Raw genomic sequence first — 22,938 nt, 5'->3', positions numbered from 1 at the left:
ATAGTCAACTCAGTGTAACATCGCAAAGCCATTGTAATGGGTTAGCTTTCTACCAAACACTGATTAAAATACCAATCAGAGGCGTACCTTTGATCAACAAATAAGGGATGTGCCACGGATACCAATTAATCGTACTTGATGAAGCTCATACCTGTACATATTAGCATGATACAAACTGATAGGTTCATATTGCCCCTTGACCTATGACCAATATCTGTATTAGAATTAAAACAATGGATTCTTATGAACTGTTGTTCATCAACAACTTCCACACCAATCAACATCCCTATTAGACACTCCTATATGAAGATGTGAAGGTAAATAAAACTGTAACTTTCACGTACAAGGGTATTGTACGTACACTACTGTAACTCTGTAGTTACTACCACTGACCTGACACTGTCGGTGTAACCAAACTTTAACGAATTTCAACTGTAAAGGATCATTTTTTTTTTCTTCAGAATTTACATTTCAACATACTTGTAGAAATTCACATGAAAAGATGTACACTTCACTGGATCACTTGAATTTGGTTTCAAATTATTGGACCAAATGCATTGGAAGTTTGACTATAAATGCAACATAGATGCCTGAAACTTTTGCCAAGCTTATGAAAATTACAATCTTTATCAAAATTCCTTAACCAAACTTAAAATGTAGGGCCCCTAAATATGATGAAAGAGGAGACTTTGCTATACAGTTAAATCAATGGGGACAAACAGTATTTGAATCGCAGACATGAAATCTGGCTATGCAAATTTAACCTGGATTGTTGACGCTAGCTGCTCAGGAAAGTGACCTCTCTGTATCTATCTAGATTCTACATTTGCACATGAAATACTTTAAATTCTCAATACTGTGATGACAAAAAACTTACCACTACTTGCGATTCCCTGACTAATGACATTTGCTGCCTACTCGTGCTGGGTCAGTTTTTAAGAAGCGATAAACTGACCCAGCAAATGTCATTTCGATTACGGCGTTATCATAATTTGACATAAATGAGAACTTAGAGAAGTTTTTCGCGGAATTATGCGTAGAAAAATAGGCCTACTTGTCGATGAAACGCAAAGGCCCTAGCAGTTAAAGATAGATTAGAAAAAGTCATTCCACTTCAATCATTGATTCATGTAATAGACTTCTAACGTTACTTACACATCATCTGGATCTGGATTCCTTGAAGTTGTTGACTTGGTCAGCTGGGGTTGCTTGATTGGCGTAAGCCGTGGCATTACAATTCCACCGTGCATGCCGTAATACGAATTTGCACATTCTAAATTCCTGCAAAACTGTTCATGCAACTCCAGCAAGTGGAAAGCAAATTTTTCATCGGCACGCTGACGCTGAAGCTTCCCCCTCTGCCACTGGTCTCTTACTTGTCCTAAGCAGGGAGGTGAGAGGAAACCTCCCTGTCCTAAGCATGCTAAGAACACGTCTCTCTGCGTTCTCCACTCGTCGATAGCGTCAAACAAGTAGATACGTTTTACTCGAGTTGGACGGCTGTTTTGATCTCCATTGTGAGGTTTCATTACTAAACCAAAGCCAAGGCTAATCCGAAACAGTACACGCATACCACACACATTATTGATATTGACATACCGGTATCGACGACTTTATACCAACTTTGTTATGTTCCGATCCGGCCCAACATACTGTAACACAGCTGACGCAGCAGACAATTGCCAATGAGATCAAAACAACCCGCCATATGACCATGAGCATTGCAACTTGCTATACATGAAGTTTAGAGTTTTAATATTTCTTCATCAAAGCATATTTATAAATACCAAATATTAAACAAAGTAATATATGAATGATTTAAAATATTGTTATATAATATTTTCAGACATTTTAAAATATTATTGCTTGGATTGCTGAAATTGGCACCATAGTGCAAATAAACAGAGACTGCAGCCAGATACGTACGTACGTACACCACACAGCTCTACTGTTGTGTCGCGACGGGGACCCGTAGGAGAGATTTTCATGCACATGGCTGTTGTGCGGTTTTGTGCGTGCACCCATTCGGCCCCATTCGGTAGGTATTCGGGCGTCCATGTTGAAATTACAGTGGACGGCTCGCACGGCTCTCGTGCCCCATCTGGTTTTCGCTGGTGCGCTGCGTAGCGTCGTGTTCGGCATTCGGTACGTACGGGGGTACAATAACGGGAGGAGCAGCTTGTCGTGCTTTTCTACTGAGCTGCGAATCGCCTGCGACGACCGATTGCCTTTAAAAGCTTAAAATCCTAAGACTAGAGGAATTCAAAGTTTATGTGATGGAGATCCAATTTGAAATGGTTGTGATATAGTATAGAAAAAAAAAGTAAAATGATTTTTTTTTTAAATTGCAAGTGATACACAAATTTTCCGTATTCAGTTTTCAGTAGTAGCCACACAACAAACTTCATGGGTATACATATACTGAGGTGTGACTCGAATCAATGACCTGACTGCTAGACAGACATCATATATCCACTCGATCACTGGGGTTCCACGCAGCAGGTATTGCTTATTCATTAAACTAATAATATCTCTTGTGTCAAGTTGTTTTTTATTGAAACTAAATGGCAAACTGCCCTTCATCAATGGAAGTACAGTAAACACTTTAAACTATTCAATTAAACTATCCTGATAAAAATAGGGCATACATACTCAGGTTGGTCATAAAAAATATAGAATATGATTGAATGTGATTATGATGGTAAATATCTGGGGAATATTGTTCCCTTGTCAATCTGGATCAGTATTTAAGTAATTTCAACTGATTCCACCTCAATAATTATGCAAAAATTTGTTTATGGGTATTTTGCAAAATTGTTTTGCAAAATACCCATAAACATGGTTCTTCACACACTAAACGAATGGGGGACAAAGGGCATGCATACCCAGGTTGGTCATAAAAATATAAAAATATGATTGAATGTAATTATGATGGTGAATATTTGGGGAATATTGTTTCCTTGACAATTTGAATCAGTATTTGAGTAGTTTCTACTGATTTTACTTCAATAATTATGCAAAATACCCATAAACATGGTTCTTCACACACTAAATGAATGGGGGACAAACTGTCCCATACGTAACTGTCCCATACGTAACACGTCATGTCTGTCTTTAATTATACCCCCGCCAAACGAAGTTTGAAGGGGGTATATAGGAATCAGCGGACGGTCGGTCGGGCGGTCGGGCGGTCGGTCGGGCGGTCGGTCGGGCGGTCGGGCGGTCGGTCGGGCGGTCGGTCCGTTGCAAATCTTGCGTCGCGAACTACTTCCTCAGTTTTCAACCGATTCCCATAAAACTTGGCACAGATGTGTGCCTTGGGTTGTAGATGTGCAAGACATATTTTTTGACAGTACCCAAAAGTACGTTGCCATGGTAACGGCATATTATGGGCAAAAATGGGTACAAATCTTGCGTCGCGAACTCCTCCCACAGTTTTTGATCAATTTTTATGAAATTAGGTACAGATGTTCATCTGAATATGTTAATGTGCAAGACACATATTTCCGCAGTGGCAAAAAGTGCGTTGCCATGGTAACGGCATGTTATTGGTAAAATATAGGGCAAAATGCTTCATGGCAAAACTGCTTCATCAGTGTTCTTCCAATTCTCATGGAATTCATATTGAATGTTTGTCTTAGGATATAGGTCAGCATGACACATTTCTTGACAGTGACAAAAAGTATGTTGCCATGGTAACAGCTCACATATTATGAGCCAAAATGATGGAAAATTTTGTGTTGCAAACTACTTCCTCAGTTTTTGCCCAATTTCCATGAAACTTGGTACAGATGTGTGCCTTTGGTTGTAGATGTGCAAGATGCATTTTTCGACAGTACCCGAAAGTACGTTGCCATGGTAACGGCATATTAATGGCAGAAGATCAAGGAAAGATCTTGCGGATTTAACTACTTCCTCAGTTTTTTGACCAAAGCTTATGAAATGTTGTTTTGACCAAAGCTTATAAAATGTTGTTTGGTGGGGGTATAACCAGTCGCTGTAGCGACATTTCTAGTTAGAACCTGTAATTAGAGCTTTTTGCCTAATGACATGAAACTTACATGTGATAATCTTGAGTGTTGTGACTTTCATCACAGTGAGTTACAAGTTGTAGAATGATATACTTTCAGAGAGTTTTGAGGTTGAAAAAAATGTTCAAAAAAACAAAATTTTTCTGGTCCCATACGTAACAGCACATATTTTCTCTTCTAGAATATAATTGTCAAGGTCGTTTTTCTCAATTTTTTACATGATTATACTTCTTCTAGATATCAATCACCATGATGAAGTTCAATATGATCAAAGGCCATTAACACTATTTTTCAGGTCATAAAAGTCTCTGAATGTCCCATACGTAACGTGCGCGTTATCTTGGACTTGCCCAGTACTGAACAGAGAAATGTATTGTATTATGTGCACATGACATTCATATCGGGATCAGAGTCAATATTTTCTTGTGTCTTGAAATTTGCGAATCAAAAATAGCACCTAACTCGCAAAATTCATGAAAATAAAAACCTTGCCAAGTATTCTGCGTATAGAGTACATCATCTACATTACCTAGTTCTTCAGAGGGGACTGAAATCTTTTGGTGCCATGGCTGCATACTTATTAACCCTTTGAAGACTATTCCTGAGTATAATCAGGCAGGTGTCTATGGGAAATTCATGTTATAGAAAAATTAGCCCATCCTCAATGGGTTATAAACCATTGACCGTATACGTCATATATTTCACAAGTGTGACATTTTGCAAGTTAGGACTCAGACATTTCACGAGTGGTTGAATTCACGATCGAAAACCACAATGAAAGAACAAGGAGTAAGTATTGGATCCTTTCTTAGGAGAATTTAAGGAGAATTGTTAATTTCTCAAATATCAGTCAACTCACAAAATTTTCAAAGAGAAAAATGATGTGAAATATGTCACGTATGCATTTCTTGCTTCTTTCAAGGTCATGTGTTTGAAATCCCAATTCAACTCAAAACTGCATAGATTCCCTGCTGTGATGTTGGTTGCATGCTGTATGTCTTTAGTGCATAGTGCTTGCTTGGTGGTAACAGTCAGTTTCACTTCTGGCCCCCTTTTTTTTTTCTTTTTTGTTTATTCGTGGGCACACTTTTCTCATAGTAGCCACGATTTTATTGGAGAGGCGACGACGAACATGAGGCAGCTGAGTGAGGGGCGGGCAAACTTTGAGGTAAGTTGATATTAATGTGGACAAATTTGAATGTTTGCTCACTAAAATCTTGATGAAAATGTAGGATGACATTGTACAGCACCAAATGTTGCCAATTTCTGCCTCATAGCAATAGCCCGCACTCCACATATGTGTGTTGTTGTGTTGGTAAACTTTATACCCGATTAGGGGCATGCTAACTTGGACTCGGGGACAACTCGGTCTCGCTTTGACGGCGGAGTCGAGTTGTACCTCTGAATTGTACAGATGTACTGTTGGAGCGCTTCACGTTCTGGCTGGTTGCAGTTAGGGGCCAAGTTGATACAACGCGCACATCAAAGAGATTCTAGAAGAGAACCTCTTTGGCGCGCATACAAAATGAACGTAAATATGTCAATCACAAACTGCATGTAAATCGTCTGAAATACATAGGGCCGAGTTGTCCCCAAGTCCAAGCTAGCCTGGATCCTCCATGGAATAAAAGTCGGTATACCGACTTTTATTATTCTATACCCTACTTGTAATCTAAAAATACTCCAAAACTACTCATCATCCTGGCAAATCACTTCAGCCAGGTAAGTTTTGAATAGACCCCTACGATATATTGCAAGCAAATATGAAATGGTGCTAGACAAGTTCTCAAACCCTTACCAGAACTATGCTGTACCTTTGATTTTGCGAATCTTGGCTCTCACAAAATTTGCAAAATTAAAATGTATGCGAACATTTCTGGTTTTACAGTATTTACATTTATTTTACATACCAGAATATGTGATAGCCTGTACCATAAAAATTATGTGTTGAGGTCTTATACTCTTTTGCTTTCAATTGAATTATTTATGTCGTTTAGCCCTTTAAATCTGCAAGGAAAAGTGCTCATGGTTTCTTTTTTTTTTTTTAACCAGATTAACCAAAGTCCATTGTGTAAAGAAACTCTAGACTGCTGGATTGATTTTATAGACACCAAATCTCAACCTTGCTCACTATCACTCCTGGATGACAAAATCATAGTCTCTTTTATGTTTGTTCCCCCTCACAATAATTGTTTGAAGAAAGTTATAGTACACCATCTTTGCTTGTAAGTGATTTCTTTGCCTTATCTGTATTGGGACTTTGGACAGTGTGTACCATGATGTTGGGTTTTCTGCACCAATCAGCCCTCAAATAAGTCAAAGGGTTAAGATATGTGACCCTGCATCGCAAACCCGACAAAAAGTCGCCAAACATGAATTTTCAGTCAAGGGCAGATTCTGAAAGAGAAAACTTTAAACTTTAAAATGGTTTGTAACTCAATTTAAATAGACTCTCTTATTCTATTCAAATATTGGAAGAAAGCACATACACCTTTGTATTCTGGAAAAGTGTGCACTGAGAAAAGAGGGTCTGAAGTAAATGGTCTAGTCATTATCAAGCTGTGCTAGCTGTGCAATGAATGGGACAAAAGCAGGATGTGAAACACCACAGCAACAATGAAGAGATTGTCAGATTAAGCTGAAATTGAGCATGCTCTATCAAATTGTGCCATCTTAGACTGATACCAACTTTCAAAGCAGTAACATCCTCATCTTTTCAAATTTGATAAGAATTGCAAGTAAAGAGCATGTAAAAAGGATCATTTAAGAAATGAAAGGTGACTCTGAGACATATATCTAATAACACTATTCTACCCACAAAAAAAAAAAGTGTTCCAGAAAATCTGTTGAAAAAACAATTTCCAATTTGTTTTATGATCCCATACTTTACAATAATATAGAATGATTGCTCGTTAGAAAATATGAAAAATGTGAGATTGACTGGGTTGACCCATTTCACCTGTTTTGAGTCCTCACGTAAAATCAGGGAGTGCAACTTATTGTTGGTTTTGTGATGCATAGTCACATTTACACCCCTCTATCTTCAAGTACTTCAGTCCTCTTCATTCGACTAGTGTCTCACAAGTCTACAGTCACAAGTTTGAAAAGTTCGCTGTTAATATTGTTGAATAGATCTTAAACAATTTGGACTACTTATGGGCCAAATTCTCAAACATGGTTTTCATTTTGATAGACCACCGTAAGAGCATTTACAAAACGGCAGACTAAAAAGAAGCTGTGGTCTAAAACACAGACTATTAAAAAGTGAACTGATGGCAGCCAAAACCCACAAAAGTTGAACTGACTTGCGTCTAACCAGAGGATGTTGCAAGATTGCAGCAAATTATTCAGACAATGATAATCATACTAACAGTAAACCCATGGGTAAAACTGAACACAGCACTGAAGCATGTTAGCGTATCAAAACATATTTAATTCATGGTGCAATAGATGGCTACAGCCACTGCAGTGACCATGAAGTCTGTTTTAATTCTCTCTTTTCACAATCAGTAAAAGACCAGGAAGCACAGGCTTAAAGGGGAAAGACTACCCTATAAAGAAAATAAGTTTGACCAAATTCGGATGAAAAATAAGAAAATTGTGAAATTTGGAAGGTGTGACCAATCAAGCAGAAATTGACTGCTTTGTAATGTTGCATATGAATTTACCTTCTGTTTTTATTGTGCATGAAATGTTTCAAAGCCTCTCTTTTTTGTTTCTTATTGATGATAGATTTCTTCTTTTTTCAAACAGAGTTTGCATAGAAAAATATTCAGAGTGACTGTATTTGGGTGCATGCTACAATTGGAAATTTATGAAATGAAAATATTTTATAGTACAGAGCAAATAGGGGTGAGCTCATGTGTGACATCATAATATTGTCAATTTGTGTTTGATTTGCTGCATTGTGAAATGATTATAAACCCTTAAGTGTTGATCAGAATTTGCTCAAATTTTCACTGTCCTGTTTGTTTATTTTTGTGCTTCTATTCACACAAGCAAATTTTCAGGACGAACTTCCCCTTAATAATGGTTCCATCAGTTTTGTTTGCTTCAATGTATATGTGTGTACAATACAAAAGAAAAAGACAGCATTATGCTTTCCTATTTTGCCACAAGTTACAATATGTATTAAGTTCTACACTGCCTGACCTTTCTTTTTTTTTTTTCTTCTTCTTTTTTTTTTTTGGGGGGGGGGGGGGGCGGCTATTAAAACGAGGCAGTGGGGGAAACATTTCCTGGCAAGATTTGCTTGTCTTGGACCTGACATAACATTGCTCAGATGATACAGGGGGGCAGTACTGCTTGGAAGACCATGTTTGACTTAGGCGCAATGGACAGTCAATTGCTGGCAATCCAGAATGCGTCCGGCATGCACGCATTCTCTACTTCATTTCCGGATGCAGGCATTCTGCCTGCATTGAGAATGCCCTACTGTTAATCCCCTCAGTCTTGTGAATGGAGGTATAATATACTGTACTAGTATGAATGGATCCAGCCTCTTTGATGGCTAAGAGAGGCACCTCAGGGAAAGATTTCTTGACAAGATTTGCATGTTTTGTAACTGGCGCAAAATTTCAGGGACAGTCCTGTTAGGAAGATCATGCTTACAAATTTGGAAGAGTGAATGGGTCCAGTCTTGACTGAGCATTCCCCGCCTGTTGCTTCATCCCACAGCTCATTAACCCCAAGAAGAAGGCCAAGAAAAAGAGTTACAAGAATTCAGGAACCATCGAGCTGCTCAACTGTGTCATCCAGAAAAAGCACAGCTTCCTTGATTTTATCACCGGCGGCATGCAGCTGAACTTTACAGTAGCTGTTGACTTCACAGCTTCAAATGGTAAGCAGGAAAGATCTGTGATCAGTATTCTGAGACTTTTATCACTTAATAGATGAATAGAAAAGAAATGCATCCATTCTTGTTTTATACTCTTGTTTGTACAAATATGTGTGCATCACACTGTTTAACAACTTACAGGTTGTTTGGGGACACCACCCTTAACTTTCATGGAGAGCATCTCTGTAAAATTATGAATATTACGTGAAAATATGTCACAGAACAGGCAAGCTGTAGACAAATCATATCACAACAGTACTGGTTCATTGAATATTCAAGATGGTACTTGTTCATAAACATTGTAATACATGTACTAGGTGTTACAAAAAACATTTCCCACTTTCGATCCTTAATCGTTCAAAAACTATATATCAGATAAGAATGACATTGATATGAGCAATAGCTGAATAGTTTACAATTTTGTTGGAGGTAATTTAAAATTGATAGCATACTGTAAATCAGTTTCATTAAATTCAAGATTTATTTTTAAGTTAGGTTTCAGATTTTGCTCTGTTTTCCACCCTCTGTACAAATTTTAATTTTGCACAGGGGTCAATTGGTGTGTATGGGAGTGTGTGGTTAAAACCCTGACAATGGTCCTGAACAATGGCCAGGATTGGAATGCTCTATTACATATTCATGAGAAATTCCACTATCACAGCTAGTCTTCATTCATCCTGAAATGTAGTGTATACATGCAAGCACCTGAAAACATGTGCGTATCTTTTTTCATGTCTATTGTTCAGGGTCATTGTAAGCACACACTCACATACACATCATTGGTTCTTGTGTAAAGTTCAATTTTGTACAGAGGGTTCAAATTTAACCAAAATCTGGAACCTAACTTTAAAATTTATCATGGATTTAATTAAATTGATTCATGCTGTCATATTCAAATCACCTCCAACTAAACTGTACACTATTCAGCTATTACTCATATCAATGACTGTGTTATCTGATGTACAGTTTTTGAACTATTAAGGATCAAAAGTGGGAAATGTATTTTGTAACACCTATTGTTATGCAATATATTGTCCTACATATCGTCGCTGGGGTGACAAGACCTTGTATTTGACATTTTTGTGAAAGTTACGTTTTTAGATTAATGGTCAAATAATGGGTTAAGTGATGTCCAGGCCAAATCCCACCTGTCTTACTCCAAAAGTGAAGCCACCATGGCATGTCAAATGAAAGGCTATCCCATTCGCTATAGTGCTTTGGCTGCCATTGTTTTTGGCTCTCCTGAAAATTTGACATTTTTTAGATACGAGGTCTTGTCACCCCAGCGACGATATTAATGTTGGTAACTCTTCTTTTTCCAGTAGTGGTACATTGTCAGGTTAGGGTTAGCCATGTTTAAACTACCTGTACATCACTAAACATTATATGTGACCCTGCACCTCAAAACAAACAAAACGTCGCCAGACATGAATTTTTAGTTAAGACCATATTCTGAAAGAGCAGACTTTAAGCTTTAAAATGATGTATAACTCAAATCAAATGGACTCTCCTAACCTATCTAAATATTGGAAAGAAAGCACAAACTCAGGAAAAGTGTGAACTGAGAAAAGAGGCTCTGAAGTACAGTGTCTATTCAAGCGCTTAATCTTTACCAAACCGTGCTGGCTGTGCGATGAAAGGGACAAAAAACAGGAAGTAAACCACCAGAGTAACAACAATGAAGGGATTATCAGATTAAATTGAAATTAAGCATGCCTCATTAACACATTCTGTCCATAATTAATGCCAACTTTCAAAGCAGTAGCACTATCCTTTCAAAAGTTATTAGAGTTGAAAGTGAAGAGTGTGGACAAGGTTTTTCAGAAATGAAAAAGGGATTCTAAAGACACACCAAATCACACTATTCTACCAAAAATGTTTGAGATAAACTGCTAAAAAAACACACTTTCCTGCCGGTTTTATGATACCAAATTTTAGCATAATGTAAAAGAAGACCCACTCTTTCAGAAAATATGAAAAAGTCAAGTTCGGCTAGGTTGACCCATTTCACTTATTTTCAGTCCTCACGCAAAATCAGTGTGTGCGACTTTATGTTCGTTTTGAGGTGCACGGTCACATATTCATTAATTACACTCTGTGCTTTCAGGAAATCCTGGTCACACCAACTCGCTCCACTACATCAATCCCTACGCACCCAACCATTACGAGCAGGCCATCACAGCGGTCGGTGAGATCATCCAGGACTACGACTCTGACAAGCTCTTCCCCGTACTCGGCTTTGGGGCCAAAATCCCGCCAGCTGGACAGGTCTCTCACGAATTCCCGGTGGTACGTCCTCCCATCACTGAGAATGCTGCTGTTCATAGTTTATTGGCTCAGAAAATTTGTTGTTATTTTTTATTGTGCCATGAATGCATGATGATTGTCTTGGGGACATTATAATGTTCTTCTGTAAGATTAACATTACAAGTTGCCCCTTACGTCTTGTTTTCGAGAATTGTGATCCAGTCTTCAAAGGATATTGATGAAGTAAAAGGGAGGGGATTTTGCCTTGTGTTACATGTTGATTTGTGAGTCCAGATTTTGTGAGAGAAGGACACTGTAATTAACAAATATGTCGCCCCAACATAGCATGAAAAGGAACAAAGACATGGTCATAGTGCGAGTGTTTGCAGCATGACTACACTAAGGATCTTCTAAAAACTATTCTTCAAGATCGAAGAAAATGTACCACAGTATAAACTCCAAGTTAGACATAGCATGGATCTGCTTCCCTTTCAGCGTGTTTTTGACTATGTACATGTATGTAGGTATAGATAGAAAGAAAGAAAGAAAGAAAAAAGAAAGAAAGAAAGAAAGAAAGATAGATAGATAGATAGATAGATAGATAGATAGATAGATAGATAGATAGATAGATAGATGATAGATAGATAGATAGATAGATAGATAGATAGATAGATAGATAGATAGGTAGGTAGGTAGGTAGATAGGTAGATAGATAGATAGATAGATAGATAGATAGATAGATAGGTAGGTAGGTAGGTAGGTAGATAGGTAGATAGATAGATAGATAGATAGATGATAGATAGATAGATAGGTAGGTAGGTAGGTAGGTAGGTAGGTAGGTAGGTAGGTAGATAGATAGATAGATAGATAGATAGATAGATAGATAGAAAGAAAGTGAGAGAGATAGAGATAGTTAGATATAGAGATAAATATATATCTATTTACCTGATAGTATACTCCCCCATATGTTTTAATTTTGTGTTATTGATACTTTCAGAACTTCAATGCTCAGAATCCATTTTGCCTTGGGCTTACTGGAATCCTCCAAGCCTATAAGGCCTGCATCGCACAGGTCCAGCTCTACGGCCCCACCAACTTCTCACCAGTCATCAACCATGTGGCCAGGTGAGCGGTTCTCTTGGGAAGGCATCCATGCTGCTTCTCAGAAACATTCACGGCATGTGACTTTTAAGAATTGAAGCAGACAGAATTTTTCGCAGCGTGAAACTTTCTTGAATTGCCACTGGAATTAATGCATTGTGTAGAGAAACACTTTCACTTGTGTTTCACTTTTGCAAATCTTAGCTCCTTGCAAAATACACATACATTTTTATGAACACAAACATTTCTGGTTTTACAGTGGATATTAAGTCATGTCCAACTGAGGTTAAAGGGATGGTACAGTATTGGTGGAGATAAGAATTGGGCTTTTAACTTTTTGCGAGATACCAAGAAAATACTTATGATATATTACAGAACATACCATTTTAAGAGGAATTCAAAGTTTATTTGATGAAAATTGGGTTTGGAGTGACCGAAACATCCAAAAACAAAGTAAAACAAAGCGACAGTAATAAAGTGTGGGTCCCACACTTTATTAGAATCACTCTTTTTGAATATCTCAGCCATTTCAAAACCAATTTTCATCAAATAAACGTTGAATTCCTCATAGAATTACATGCTCTTTCATATTTCATAAGAGTTTTTCATTATCTCACCAAAAAATGTTAAAACCTGAAATTAGGTCTCAACCAAAACAATACGATCCCTTTAACGCCCTAAGCTGCCCTTTAAAGGTGGTAGCACTTCTGTTGCATGCCATTCAAATCTCCACCAAAGTTGGTCAGAAACTGCATGTGGTGTCAAGACAAGCTCACTCTAAATTTTGTGCCAGATTAGCAGCGCTTATCATTGCAGAGAGAAATGTGAAGATTCTGTGAATTCCTGTTTTTGCCTTGACATGTTGATAACTACATGTACACGTGTATTTGCTGTACGATGACGAGAGCCTGTTTGACAAGTTAATGTCAGAGTGAAGATATACAAACGTGGCCCTCTGTGTATTGACCTTCTGCCATATCAAAGTCACACATGTACATCTCAGACCAATTCACCTGATATGTCTGTCAACCCAAGAGATGTAGGTGCATTTTTTTTGGTGTGTGTGGGGAGGGGGGGGGGGGGGGGGGGTGGAGGGGGAGGGGGAGGGGAACACACTGAAAACTAGACAAGGGCTCAGGGATAAAGCCAACCATGACCATATCTGTTGATTGAGCCTGTGTGATGATACTGCTCAGTGCTACAATTGTACGTACTAGATATCAACATCGACTGTCATAAATGATACCACAATCAAATCACATATGCTTGCCTTGTCTCCCAGGTTTGCTCAGCAGTACCCGGACGGCTCCAACTACTTTGTCCTTCTGATCATCACAGACGGCGTCATTTCAGACATGGAGATGACCAAGATGGCCGTCATCAATGTGAGTAGGATGTGAAAATATTTATCATCGACCAGCCTCGACTGTATATCCGGAAAACTTAAATACCTGGACAAATTGACAACTAGACAGTCTTTTGGATAGTCTTTTGGCTACATGTATGCTATACAGACCTAACACACTGGTTATAATCTGTGCGTTTCTTGTCAGAGAAACATTCTGTAAACCAAGTTTAAAACGATTCAATTTGATAGTTTGTGTTTCTTTCCCATGTAGTGAATATTGCAGCACAGTGCTTATAGACACATATAATACAAACACAATAGCATGGACAGGTGGAATTATACTAAAATGAATGAGGATGAGACCTGAGTATACTTCGGGCAAGTGTCTCTGGGAAATGCGTGTTGTAGCAAAATTATCCCATCCGCAAGGGGTCAATGTGTTTTGTTTGCCAATTGGCACACATGCTGGAGTACCATCCTTACAGATTGGCATAGATGCTTTGAAACTAGTTGCCATTGAATAGAGATTACCTAATCCCTCGAATTTCTACCTTGTCACCATGGCTTTCCTGGTAGGCTGATGCCCATTGCTACACCAAGATTAGATGGATTATGGAAGGTTAATGAAAAGTCTTGGCAAGTTAGCCTTACAGGAACCAGTTATACCCAGTTCCCAAAATGTACAGGAGAGTGTCTGCTTTCATGACGTACTGTATATTCATGTTCCCACTTATTTGTATTTATACCGAGTTGAAAAATAACTTTTATCAAAAGATAGAGTTTGTGCTGTCAATATTTGTTCTTTTTCTGTCTTGAAATTTCATACATGTATTTGTGCATTACTTTTTCCAGTGTAGCAGTGTTCTTGTTTTGTTACAAAACTTGTATGAAGATGGCATAGCAATCAAGGCTGAGCTCACTAGATTTTCACTTTCTGTATCCTCGTTCAGGGTGCCCTTATAGTGTATAACAAAATATTTTGCAAGCCAAGCTCACGCCCCTTTTATATCTCACATCCAAACTATATTTTTCATAGTTCATTGGCACATGCCGTTGACCATGGAAATGAATAAATGTATCGCTTGACTGCTTTTGAACAAGTGGATTACCATCCTGTCCATTCTTTGTCAATGGGTGAAAAGAACGTCATTTGGGGCATTGAAGGTTCTCGGAGAATTACTGAAGGAACAGGTTAAGCTATTAATGTGCTAGTTCATGTTAAGGATTAAACAAAGGTTTTTAGCACTGCCGGCGCCACGTTTTCAAAAGTGGGGGCCCACATCTGGGTTTCATGAGCTAACAAGCTAAAAAAAAAAAGCCTTCAGCGCAACTTCTGGTGCCACTTCATGTTTCTTCAGCTGACAAGCAAAAAAAAAAAAAAAAAAAAATCTTCACTGCAAACACAAAGCCTTACCATGCTCACATTTCAAGGTTTCTATCTATTTCTAGTGCCTCTTACGCACTTCCGGGGTAAAAAAGTGGGGGGCCCAAAGTGGTGACACCTTATGTATTCCTTTGTATAGTGCACCTCCCCCCCACCATTCCACGAGCCATGTACAGTGTATAGCTGTGTTTGACATTAGACTCTTGTTCATTGTCCCACATTCATGCATGGGCATTGCATGATTCATTGTCCTGTAACTGTAATAAAGTTAAAGAGATTGTAATGTCATGTTTTTGTTTTGTACGTTAGCGTTTTTGTGCAGAGGTAAAAAGGTATATATTGTGCAGGAGGACACTTTTGGTACATTTTTTTATATGATTCCTCATCCATTTTCATCTTTTCTAGGCGAGCAAACTGCCCATGTCCATCATCATAGTCGGTGTAGGACCTGCTGAGTTTGATGGTGAGTGTGCCTCCCTTTTTACCCCAACTGCATGGCGGATGTGACATGAGACCACATCATGCATACACTCTGGCACATTTAGTCAAACCTCCGAAATAAACTAGAATTGTTCCCCTAAATCATGAAATTCAAAGGACCCATAATTTGATTGTTTTTGTTTGTTGTTGTTGGGTTTATTTGTTTTTTGTTTTTTGTTTTTTGTTTTTGTTTTTTTTAGGTGGGCCAGAAAAGCTACAAGACCTGTTTGTGCAAATGCAGCAGCTAGTTGTTTTGATATGTTAATGGAGCCTTAGACCAATTATGTGCATAACCAAAGTTGTATTCATTTGTTTTATATGGAAAAGAATACATACATCAGTAAGATTGATCACAAATATATTTTTTACCGTTTACAGCATATACAGAAAATGAAACTTACTATTTTGGTTATCAATTGATCTTATAGACAATTTCAAGATTGGATCCTCTTGGAGAGAGAGAGAGAGAGAGAGCAAGCAAAAAATAATAAGAATAAATGAATAGAAAGGAGTAAAAAAACATTCAGTTATTCATCAAGTGATTCATATGGTTGTATTGTGCAACTCTGCCACCTGAAATGTCACATCTCATCTTCTTTTTACAAAACTGAACAGAGTAATTGCATCTGCTGTGTTCAGTCAAAAGTTGCATGTCTAAAACATATCTGTTTCTCCTTAATTCCCCTGTGTAGCTATGGAAGAGTTGGATGCAGATAAGCAGGCACTGTCGTATAGAGGCAGCGTGGCACAGAGAGATATTGTACAGGTGAGTAAGGCTTATGCAGAGATGCCGAGCATTACTTTTGTACGGTGCTACAGTGGGATCCCATTATAATGAACATGGTTAAAACATTAATCTTGTTTCGAAGAAGTGAAAATTCAGGTTCCAAACTTATCTTAATGTGCTTTATTTGTCCAGCTATAATGAAATTCTGGTATAATAAAAGGAAACTGCAGGTCTTGAGGATTTTGTTATGATGGAAGTCACCTGCACTTTGTCTGTTTTTAGCCAAAACTACTGTTGGTTTCATGGAAAATGATTTTTTTCCCCCAAATTTTATTAGGACACACAGAAAAGGGAAAAACACTTTTTTTTTACCAAAGATGTGCCTTTTCTTCCTCATCTAACATTATACAGATAAAGTGATGAGTACCAGTAAAGAATTTAAGTAAAGAAGTGCTAAGCATTGCCTAGCAATATGTGCTAAAGGAGATTTCTTCCTTTCATTCTGGGCACACCTAAAATACTTGAAGGAAGCCCTATGTTACTTTGATATCAATATGCATCATTTTGATTTGTGTCTTTAGACTGTCTTTACCATACTGAGATAACATTTTCTGTGCATTTTCTGTACCCATGTTTGTTAAATGTTTTCCTTGTTTTGAGGTGTGAGTCACATGAGAAATGAATGTCAATAAACAGATTAATTATATATGCATCTGGAACTTTGCATGTGTACAGGTATTGCTGACCAACTAGCAAGAGAAATATGCATGATTTCAGTGAAATATTTCGTCTTGTGTTAATGAGATATCTGAATATCTCACATACATGTAACATTTTTACTGTACGTGAACTGTACAGTTACAAATTACAAATCCTACTGACATCAGTAAACTTCAAGACAATAATGTTTGACAAGGGGAAGAACTATCACATTATTTTAGTGGAAAATGCTGAGAAAATATTGTGTTTTAAAGTATCCCATTAATGTTCCTGACATATATATTCTAAGCATATTATTGTAAGGCATTTCCTCTTACTCCTTCCCCATGCCTGACTGTGTGTTCTATTCATGAAAGGTGTCGACTGTTAAGATCAGACAAATTGGCAGTAGTACATGAATGAAAATATTTGGAAAATGCAGCTATGTTTTAATAGTTGTCGGATCAATGCCCCCCTCCCTGCCCCCTTGAGAGCATTCTAAGTGTCAAATCAACTCTTCTACACCGTCCTCCAGTTTGTTCCATTCCGGGAATACATCACCTCGTCGGGCGGTAACACGGACATGAGCCAGGCAAGGCTTGCTAAGGACGTGCTAGCTGAAGTACCAGGTCAGGTGACTGGCTTCATGGAGAGCAAAGGGATTTCGCCCAGTACTAGCCCCGCCCCTCACCAGTCACTCAACACGGCCCTACCTTCAGCCCCACCACCTGCCGTGTAGAGCAGTCTCCAAAATCTGCCTGTGTTTTACACATTCGTGTTAACCAAAAACACAATGCTGATAGTACTATTCATGTATGAAATAATGTCTTTGTGTGTGTGTATTTTTTTTTTATAATGGCTTATACAATATGTGAATATCATCAGATATATTTAAGCACAGTAAGTCTGTTCTAAAACTCTCAGTATCAAAAACAACAAAAGAAAATAACAGAAAACTTTGACTGCTGCCCTGATTTGTAGTGAGCGTCTCACTTCACCGAGACTTAGACAGTTTTTTTCCTTTACTACATTCATCATACTGTACCTACCACAGCACTGACAAGAATGATCACAGTTTTATTTTGTAGCTTGTTTTCTAGTTGTCGCCATGCAGGTGTTAGTATGGTAAACTGCAATTGTGAATATTGTGTGTTATTCAGTGAGCCCCGTGAAAGCTATCACAGACATTCTTATATTATAGACCATTTTTATTAAAATAAAGTATTAGAATAAAGTGCAAAGCATTTTCTCCACTGTATCTTTGTACTAGAAGATGCTTTCCACTGATTTTTGTTTTTGTTTTTGTTAATTTTATTTTGGTAAATTTTCCTTGAAAAGAAAGAGACCATGTTAACTTATGTTGTATGTGACAATTTCTTGTCATTGTTTTGATATTTTACTGTTAATTCCATTGAAATACCATGTGCCTACCTCTCTTCAGCATTTCCAGAGATGCACTTCTGTAAAATGCCACTGCCTCCATAAAATAGATGGACAGATACTGTTGTGGAACCAAAAACTAAAAAAGAAATAAAAATGAAATGGTGCAGCTCTATGTATGTATATAATGTAATGTGATCATAGTGGATGAACATAACTGTTAAGATATTTGGCTTCAAGAGACAAGGTTTAGTGTTTATCAGAGATTTTCAGTCACTCTTCTTCTCCTTACAAAATTTTATGTCAGTTTTGGAATAGTTTTAGAAATCTTCCAGAGAATGCCATATGCATCACTGTTAATCATTGATTTGTAATTCTTATAATAGTGGCATGAATATACTTCATCCCTCCCCTCCGCCCTCACACACACACACACACACACGCACACACACTAGATACGTTGTAGATATATAGATGAATTTAAACATGACTTTCATAGTGATAAGTCTTTGCAGTGGTCATATTTTTGTTTACTCTTTCATACTACTAAGGAATATCAACATTTTGCAGTCAATCTACACATGTTCTATGCTTACGGAGTAAAGTTTGTGCACAGTCTTCATAGCTGTAATAAGTTTTTATGTCATTAATGAACATATTCATCACAGTACTGTACTAACTCTCATATTGTGTCAGAATGGCTGACATTGCCACATGGGTGCCTATCAGAGCCTGATGTGATGTCTGCAACAAATTTGCTCTTTAACCTGTTGAGGACAGACTGAATATGCTGCAACACGCATTTCCCATAGAATATAGTGAGTATGAGTATATATGACTATACTTGAGACTCATCCTCAACAGGTTAAACATTTCTCTCCTTTTACTATTTATTTTTTTCTGTCATAGTATACAAATAATGACTGCTATGAGGGGCACAGTTAAAATTGTGGGCTCAAGGTGATGTGAAAACCTTAACTATGCCCGAAGCGAAGCTGAGGGCATGGTTATGGTTTTCACATCACCGAGGGCCTACATAATTTTAACTGTGCCCCGAATATCAAGCAGTCATTATTTGTTTTATATACCGAAAATATAGATTCTGAAATATAGATACCGAAAATATAGATTCTAGTCTCTTTTACAGCACTCGTAATCAACGCTGATCGACAGCGCTGCGGTCGTATCGTGGGTGCGTACATTGAGTGATTATCTATGTGTACGTCCGTACCGTGTAACGTTACGGGATTGCGACCGTCTCCAAACCTATTTACAGAGCACAGTGACCGCTAGTCTCTTTTACAGCACGCTGATCGAATGCGCGGCGGTCGTATCATTGGTGTGTACATATGAGCGATCTATGTGTACGGGGTCGCGACTGTCTCCAAATCTATTTACTAACTGTGCCCCGGCCCCGGTCACAGTAACTCAAAAATGGGGCACAGCTATTTTCATGACTCCCATTTTAACCAATCAGATGAGAGGATTCTAGAAATGAGGTATATAATGTATCATACATCCTGTCCTCAAAAAAAAAAAAACAATAACAGTTTGTTTTCTGACACTACATTAGGTGATACTTCTTTGATACTTGTGTAACTTGTCAGGTGTGTTTTGAGTGGATGATTGTTATTTGATATAGATATTTCTATGATATAATATTGGATATGGAATGATAATCAATGTAAAGTTTGGAGACTCACAAATTTACATTTTACTCTGTTATAACAAGTTATGATCAAATCTCTGTGAAGACTTGTCAGTGTACTACTATCATGAGTCAAGATATCAGTGTATTAACGTAATGTCAATAAATAAGAATATTTATATACATGACTGAGAATATCAGGATTTATGATATTGAGTTATGATAATAATTGTAAAAATGTTAAGCATTATGTATGTGGATTGTATGGACACCAGTTATTATGTAAATGAAGTTTACATTGTACTGGATGTTGTCTTCTTGTATCAAAGAGCGTATGACCTGGTTTCAGCAAGCCCTCGAAGTTGTCAGATGTACCTCAAATAATCATGGAAACATTAATTGCACACACACGGTGTACCAAGTTGCTTCCTTTTTAATGACTTTTCCATCCCATGAATGATAGCCAGTATTTAGGCTCAGAGGAGGGTTTATATATAGTGTTAATTTGTACCTACAGGTGAAAATATTATTCTCACATGAAATTCCGTGTGTGATACAGGAAAAACCCCATTATGATAAGCTCATTTACAATGTGGTACTGCTTTTAAAGACTTAAATTGGGTGGTTTCGATTTTCTACTACTGTTTTTGTTGCTTGTCTCTTTCTTGGTATGTTTGCAATGATATACCGGTCATACATAAAGAGGTATTTGGTGGTTCCAGCAACCTCTTTATAATGGGGTATTCCCTGTGCCTAGTTTTGCTAGGGCACTTGATGGTGCTTGTCCACATGGAACAAATTGTTTAACACCAGCAAGTGCCTGTTTGGTGTTTGGTTTAGTTATGGAGCACTGCTTTGGTTCTGATCACACATACCTTCACAGTTTTTACATCTGTAGGCATTTCCAAAGTGTAGTTACAATTTCCACTCAAAATTTGCTTCAGACCAGTACTTGAATGACTTGACTGGTAATCCTTTCTGAGAGGTGTATATGTTTAAGTATGCCTGTCCCTTGAATGGGAAATGTGGCAACAATCCAGAGAAATTGTCACCATAGTATAATCACTGAATGGGCTTTCTTGATTCAGTCTAAAGGAAAAGGCATATAGCTTAAGATAACACTTTACAGTCATATGTGTTATATGCAAAATAATTCAGAGTAACACTACATATTATTATCACGGAGTATATCAGGTAGGGCAATTGATGCAAGTTCTTGGCATGAAGAGATGTGACAGCAAGTTTCAGTGGTACTAAATTGTCAAGCAAATCTATAATTGCATTGGGATGTCAGGAAGGCACTGTTGTGGCAGAAATATTGTGTGGTACAAAAGCCACTAATACATTTTTACTTAATGCTGAGATTGAGATGTAAAGTGCATATAATTTTGGTTTGTTTTGCTTTTACCTAAGAAAGATGTCATTTTAAAGGTATCACTGTCTTAGGTAAGTGACCTCAGTTGGATACTGTAATTGTTCTGTAAAGCTTTACAACACCATTTTCCAATCTGCCTTGCCAAAATATATTGGTACTCATATTTTGTATCGTATATGATATGCCATTGTGGTACTATATTGCCAAGCATAATATACCTCCTTCAGTATGTTACCCTTTAAGCTGTAATGACACATGTCCTGTGTTATGTATGTCTTTGAAAAGTAGATGTTGTGCTGTTATTATAGGAGCAAAGTTGGAACTTTGAACTCTTTATAATAAGGGGGGGGGGGGAATGTCTTCTTAACTAATAACATGACAGCTGTGAGAGGGCAAGTACTGATGATCAAGTCCTTTGAATCCTACATCCAGAAAGCTGGAAGAGTTTGCAAAGATCTCAAATGAAGACTTGGTTATGTTGATTAGAGGGGAAACTCACATAACAGGGTATGGAGTTAGAAACCTTGAGGATATTATTCCTTGATAGAATGGAAGTTTCGAATGTGAGCATAAAATCCCACGTTTGTTCAATTTGTCGTGGTTTAATTTGATCATGAATTAGATTTACAATGTATAGAGTGGAAGCTATTGTTTGTTGTGTTCAGAGAGAAGCTGCACATAATTGAGATGAATTTGATGGCCAGTTGACCTTGTTATGAGGTTCCCATTTAAAATGATATGCATGTATTTTCAAACTTCATCTGGTGACATGATGTTAGAATACCTAGAAGTTTACATATACCTTCAACCACTTTATGAATGCAGGTTGAATGAGCATTGTAGTAGAATATAGACAAGTATTTATCATGACGCAAACAATTTTTTTTTCTTTTTCCACTAATAAGTATTTATCATGCTACACAAATAGTGCAGTAGAATCATAGTCATTTAACGATATTGAGCTTTTAAAAAAACAAAAAATCTAAAAACAAAAAAAAATCCCCAACCGAGCATCCCAGAAAAATGGTATTTTTAAAACAGATGGTTAGCATACTTGACAACTATTGTAAATTCTATCATGTACATGTATATCCTTTTGCCTTTACTTTTCTATGCTTAGGGCTTTCACTGTGTAACAAACATTCAAACATGTTAAAATAAGCTGTTAGGGCTATAAAGTGTAGAATTACTATCACTACACATGAACTTTCATTTAACTTTTCATTACAGGTTCTGTGGGTTTTTGCGTTATTTTTCTACGACAGATTCACTTTTTTACTCAATATTATTTTGTGTAACAGTAATGCAATGTATTTATGATGCAAATGTAGCAATTTAAAAATACGCTGAAAACACTAGACCGGTGTGTGTGTGTATTAAAAAGTAAGTAAACCTAATTGTGAATGTCTCTCATTAGATGAATCCATTGCTTGCCTTTTTTGTGTTTGTGTTTCCTATTTTTAATGAAAAGAGAATCAAATCTTACTTGTAGTGGCTTTGTAGCATTGTGTCACTTACCCTCATAGTAATGTGTATTGGGCAGGAAAACAAGTCGGGAAACCATATTTGACTTTAAGTCATTTTCAAATTAGTAATGATTATGCATTGGTCTCTACTCATCAACTAATAATCATTGATCGAGTCAATTTTTTAGAGATCTTTGAAAAGGTGTTTGTATACA

At 37.4% G+C, this 22,938-nt stretch overlaps 1 protein-coding gene across 1 annotated transcript in view; it reads left to right on the top strand.

The window, feature by feature from the left end:
• LOC139707938 (copine-8-like) overlaps nucleotides 1-22,622 on the top strand; it is a 45,509-nt gene extending 22,887 nt beyond the window's left edge. Inside the window, exons 10-17 of the mRNA XM_071619933.1 lie at nucleotides 5,133-5,199; nucleotides 8,709-8,871; nucleotides 10,976-11,157; nucleotides 12,113-12,240; nucleotides 13,499-13,601; nucleotides 15,354-15,411; nucleotides 16,121-16,194; nucleotides 17,390-22,622. Coding sequence (XP_071476034.1) covers nucleotides 5,133-5,199; nucleotides 8,709-8,871; nucleotides 10,976-11,157; nucleotides 12,113-12,240; nucleotides 13,499-13,601; nucleotides 15,354-15,411; nucleotides 16,121-16,194; nucleotides 17,390-17,593 — 979 coding nt within the window. The 3' untranslated portion in view covers nucleotides 17,594-22,622. The remainder of the gene's footprint in view (nucleotides 1-5,132; nucleotides 5,200-8,708; nucleotides 8,872-10,975; nucleotides 11,158-12,112; nucleotides 12,241-13,498; nucleotides 13,602-15,353; nucleotides 15,412-16,120; nucleotides 16,195-17,389) is intronic.
• Nucleotides 22,623-22,938: the final 316 nt, after the last annotated feature.

The sequence above is a fragment of the Diadema antillarum genome, unplaced genomic scaffold (genome assembly GCF_040938485.1).
Source record: "Diadema antillarum isolate AM-2024a unplaced genomic scaffold, OU_Dant_1.0 seq00001285_RagTag, whole genome shotgun sequence".
In the NCBI taxonomy this organism is placed as follows: Eukaryota; Metazoa; Echinodermata; class Echinoidea; order Diadematoida; family Diadematidae; genus Diadema; species Diadema antillarum.
The sequence above is the reverse complement of the archived record's forward strand: the minus strand, read 5'-3'. Positions and strand labels throughout refer to the sequence as shown.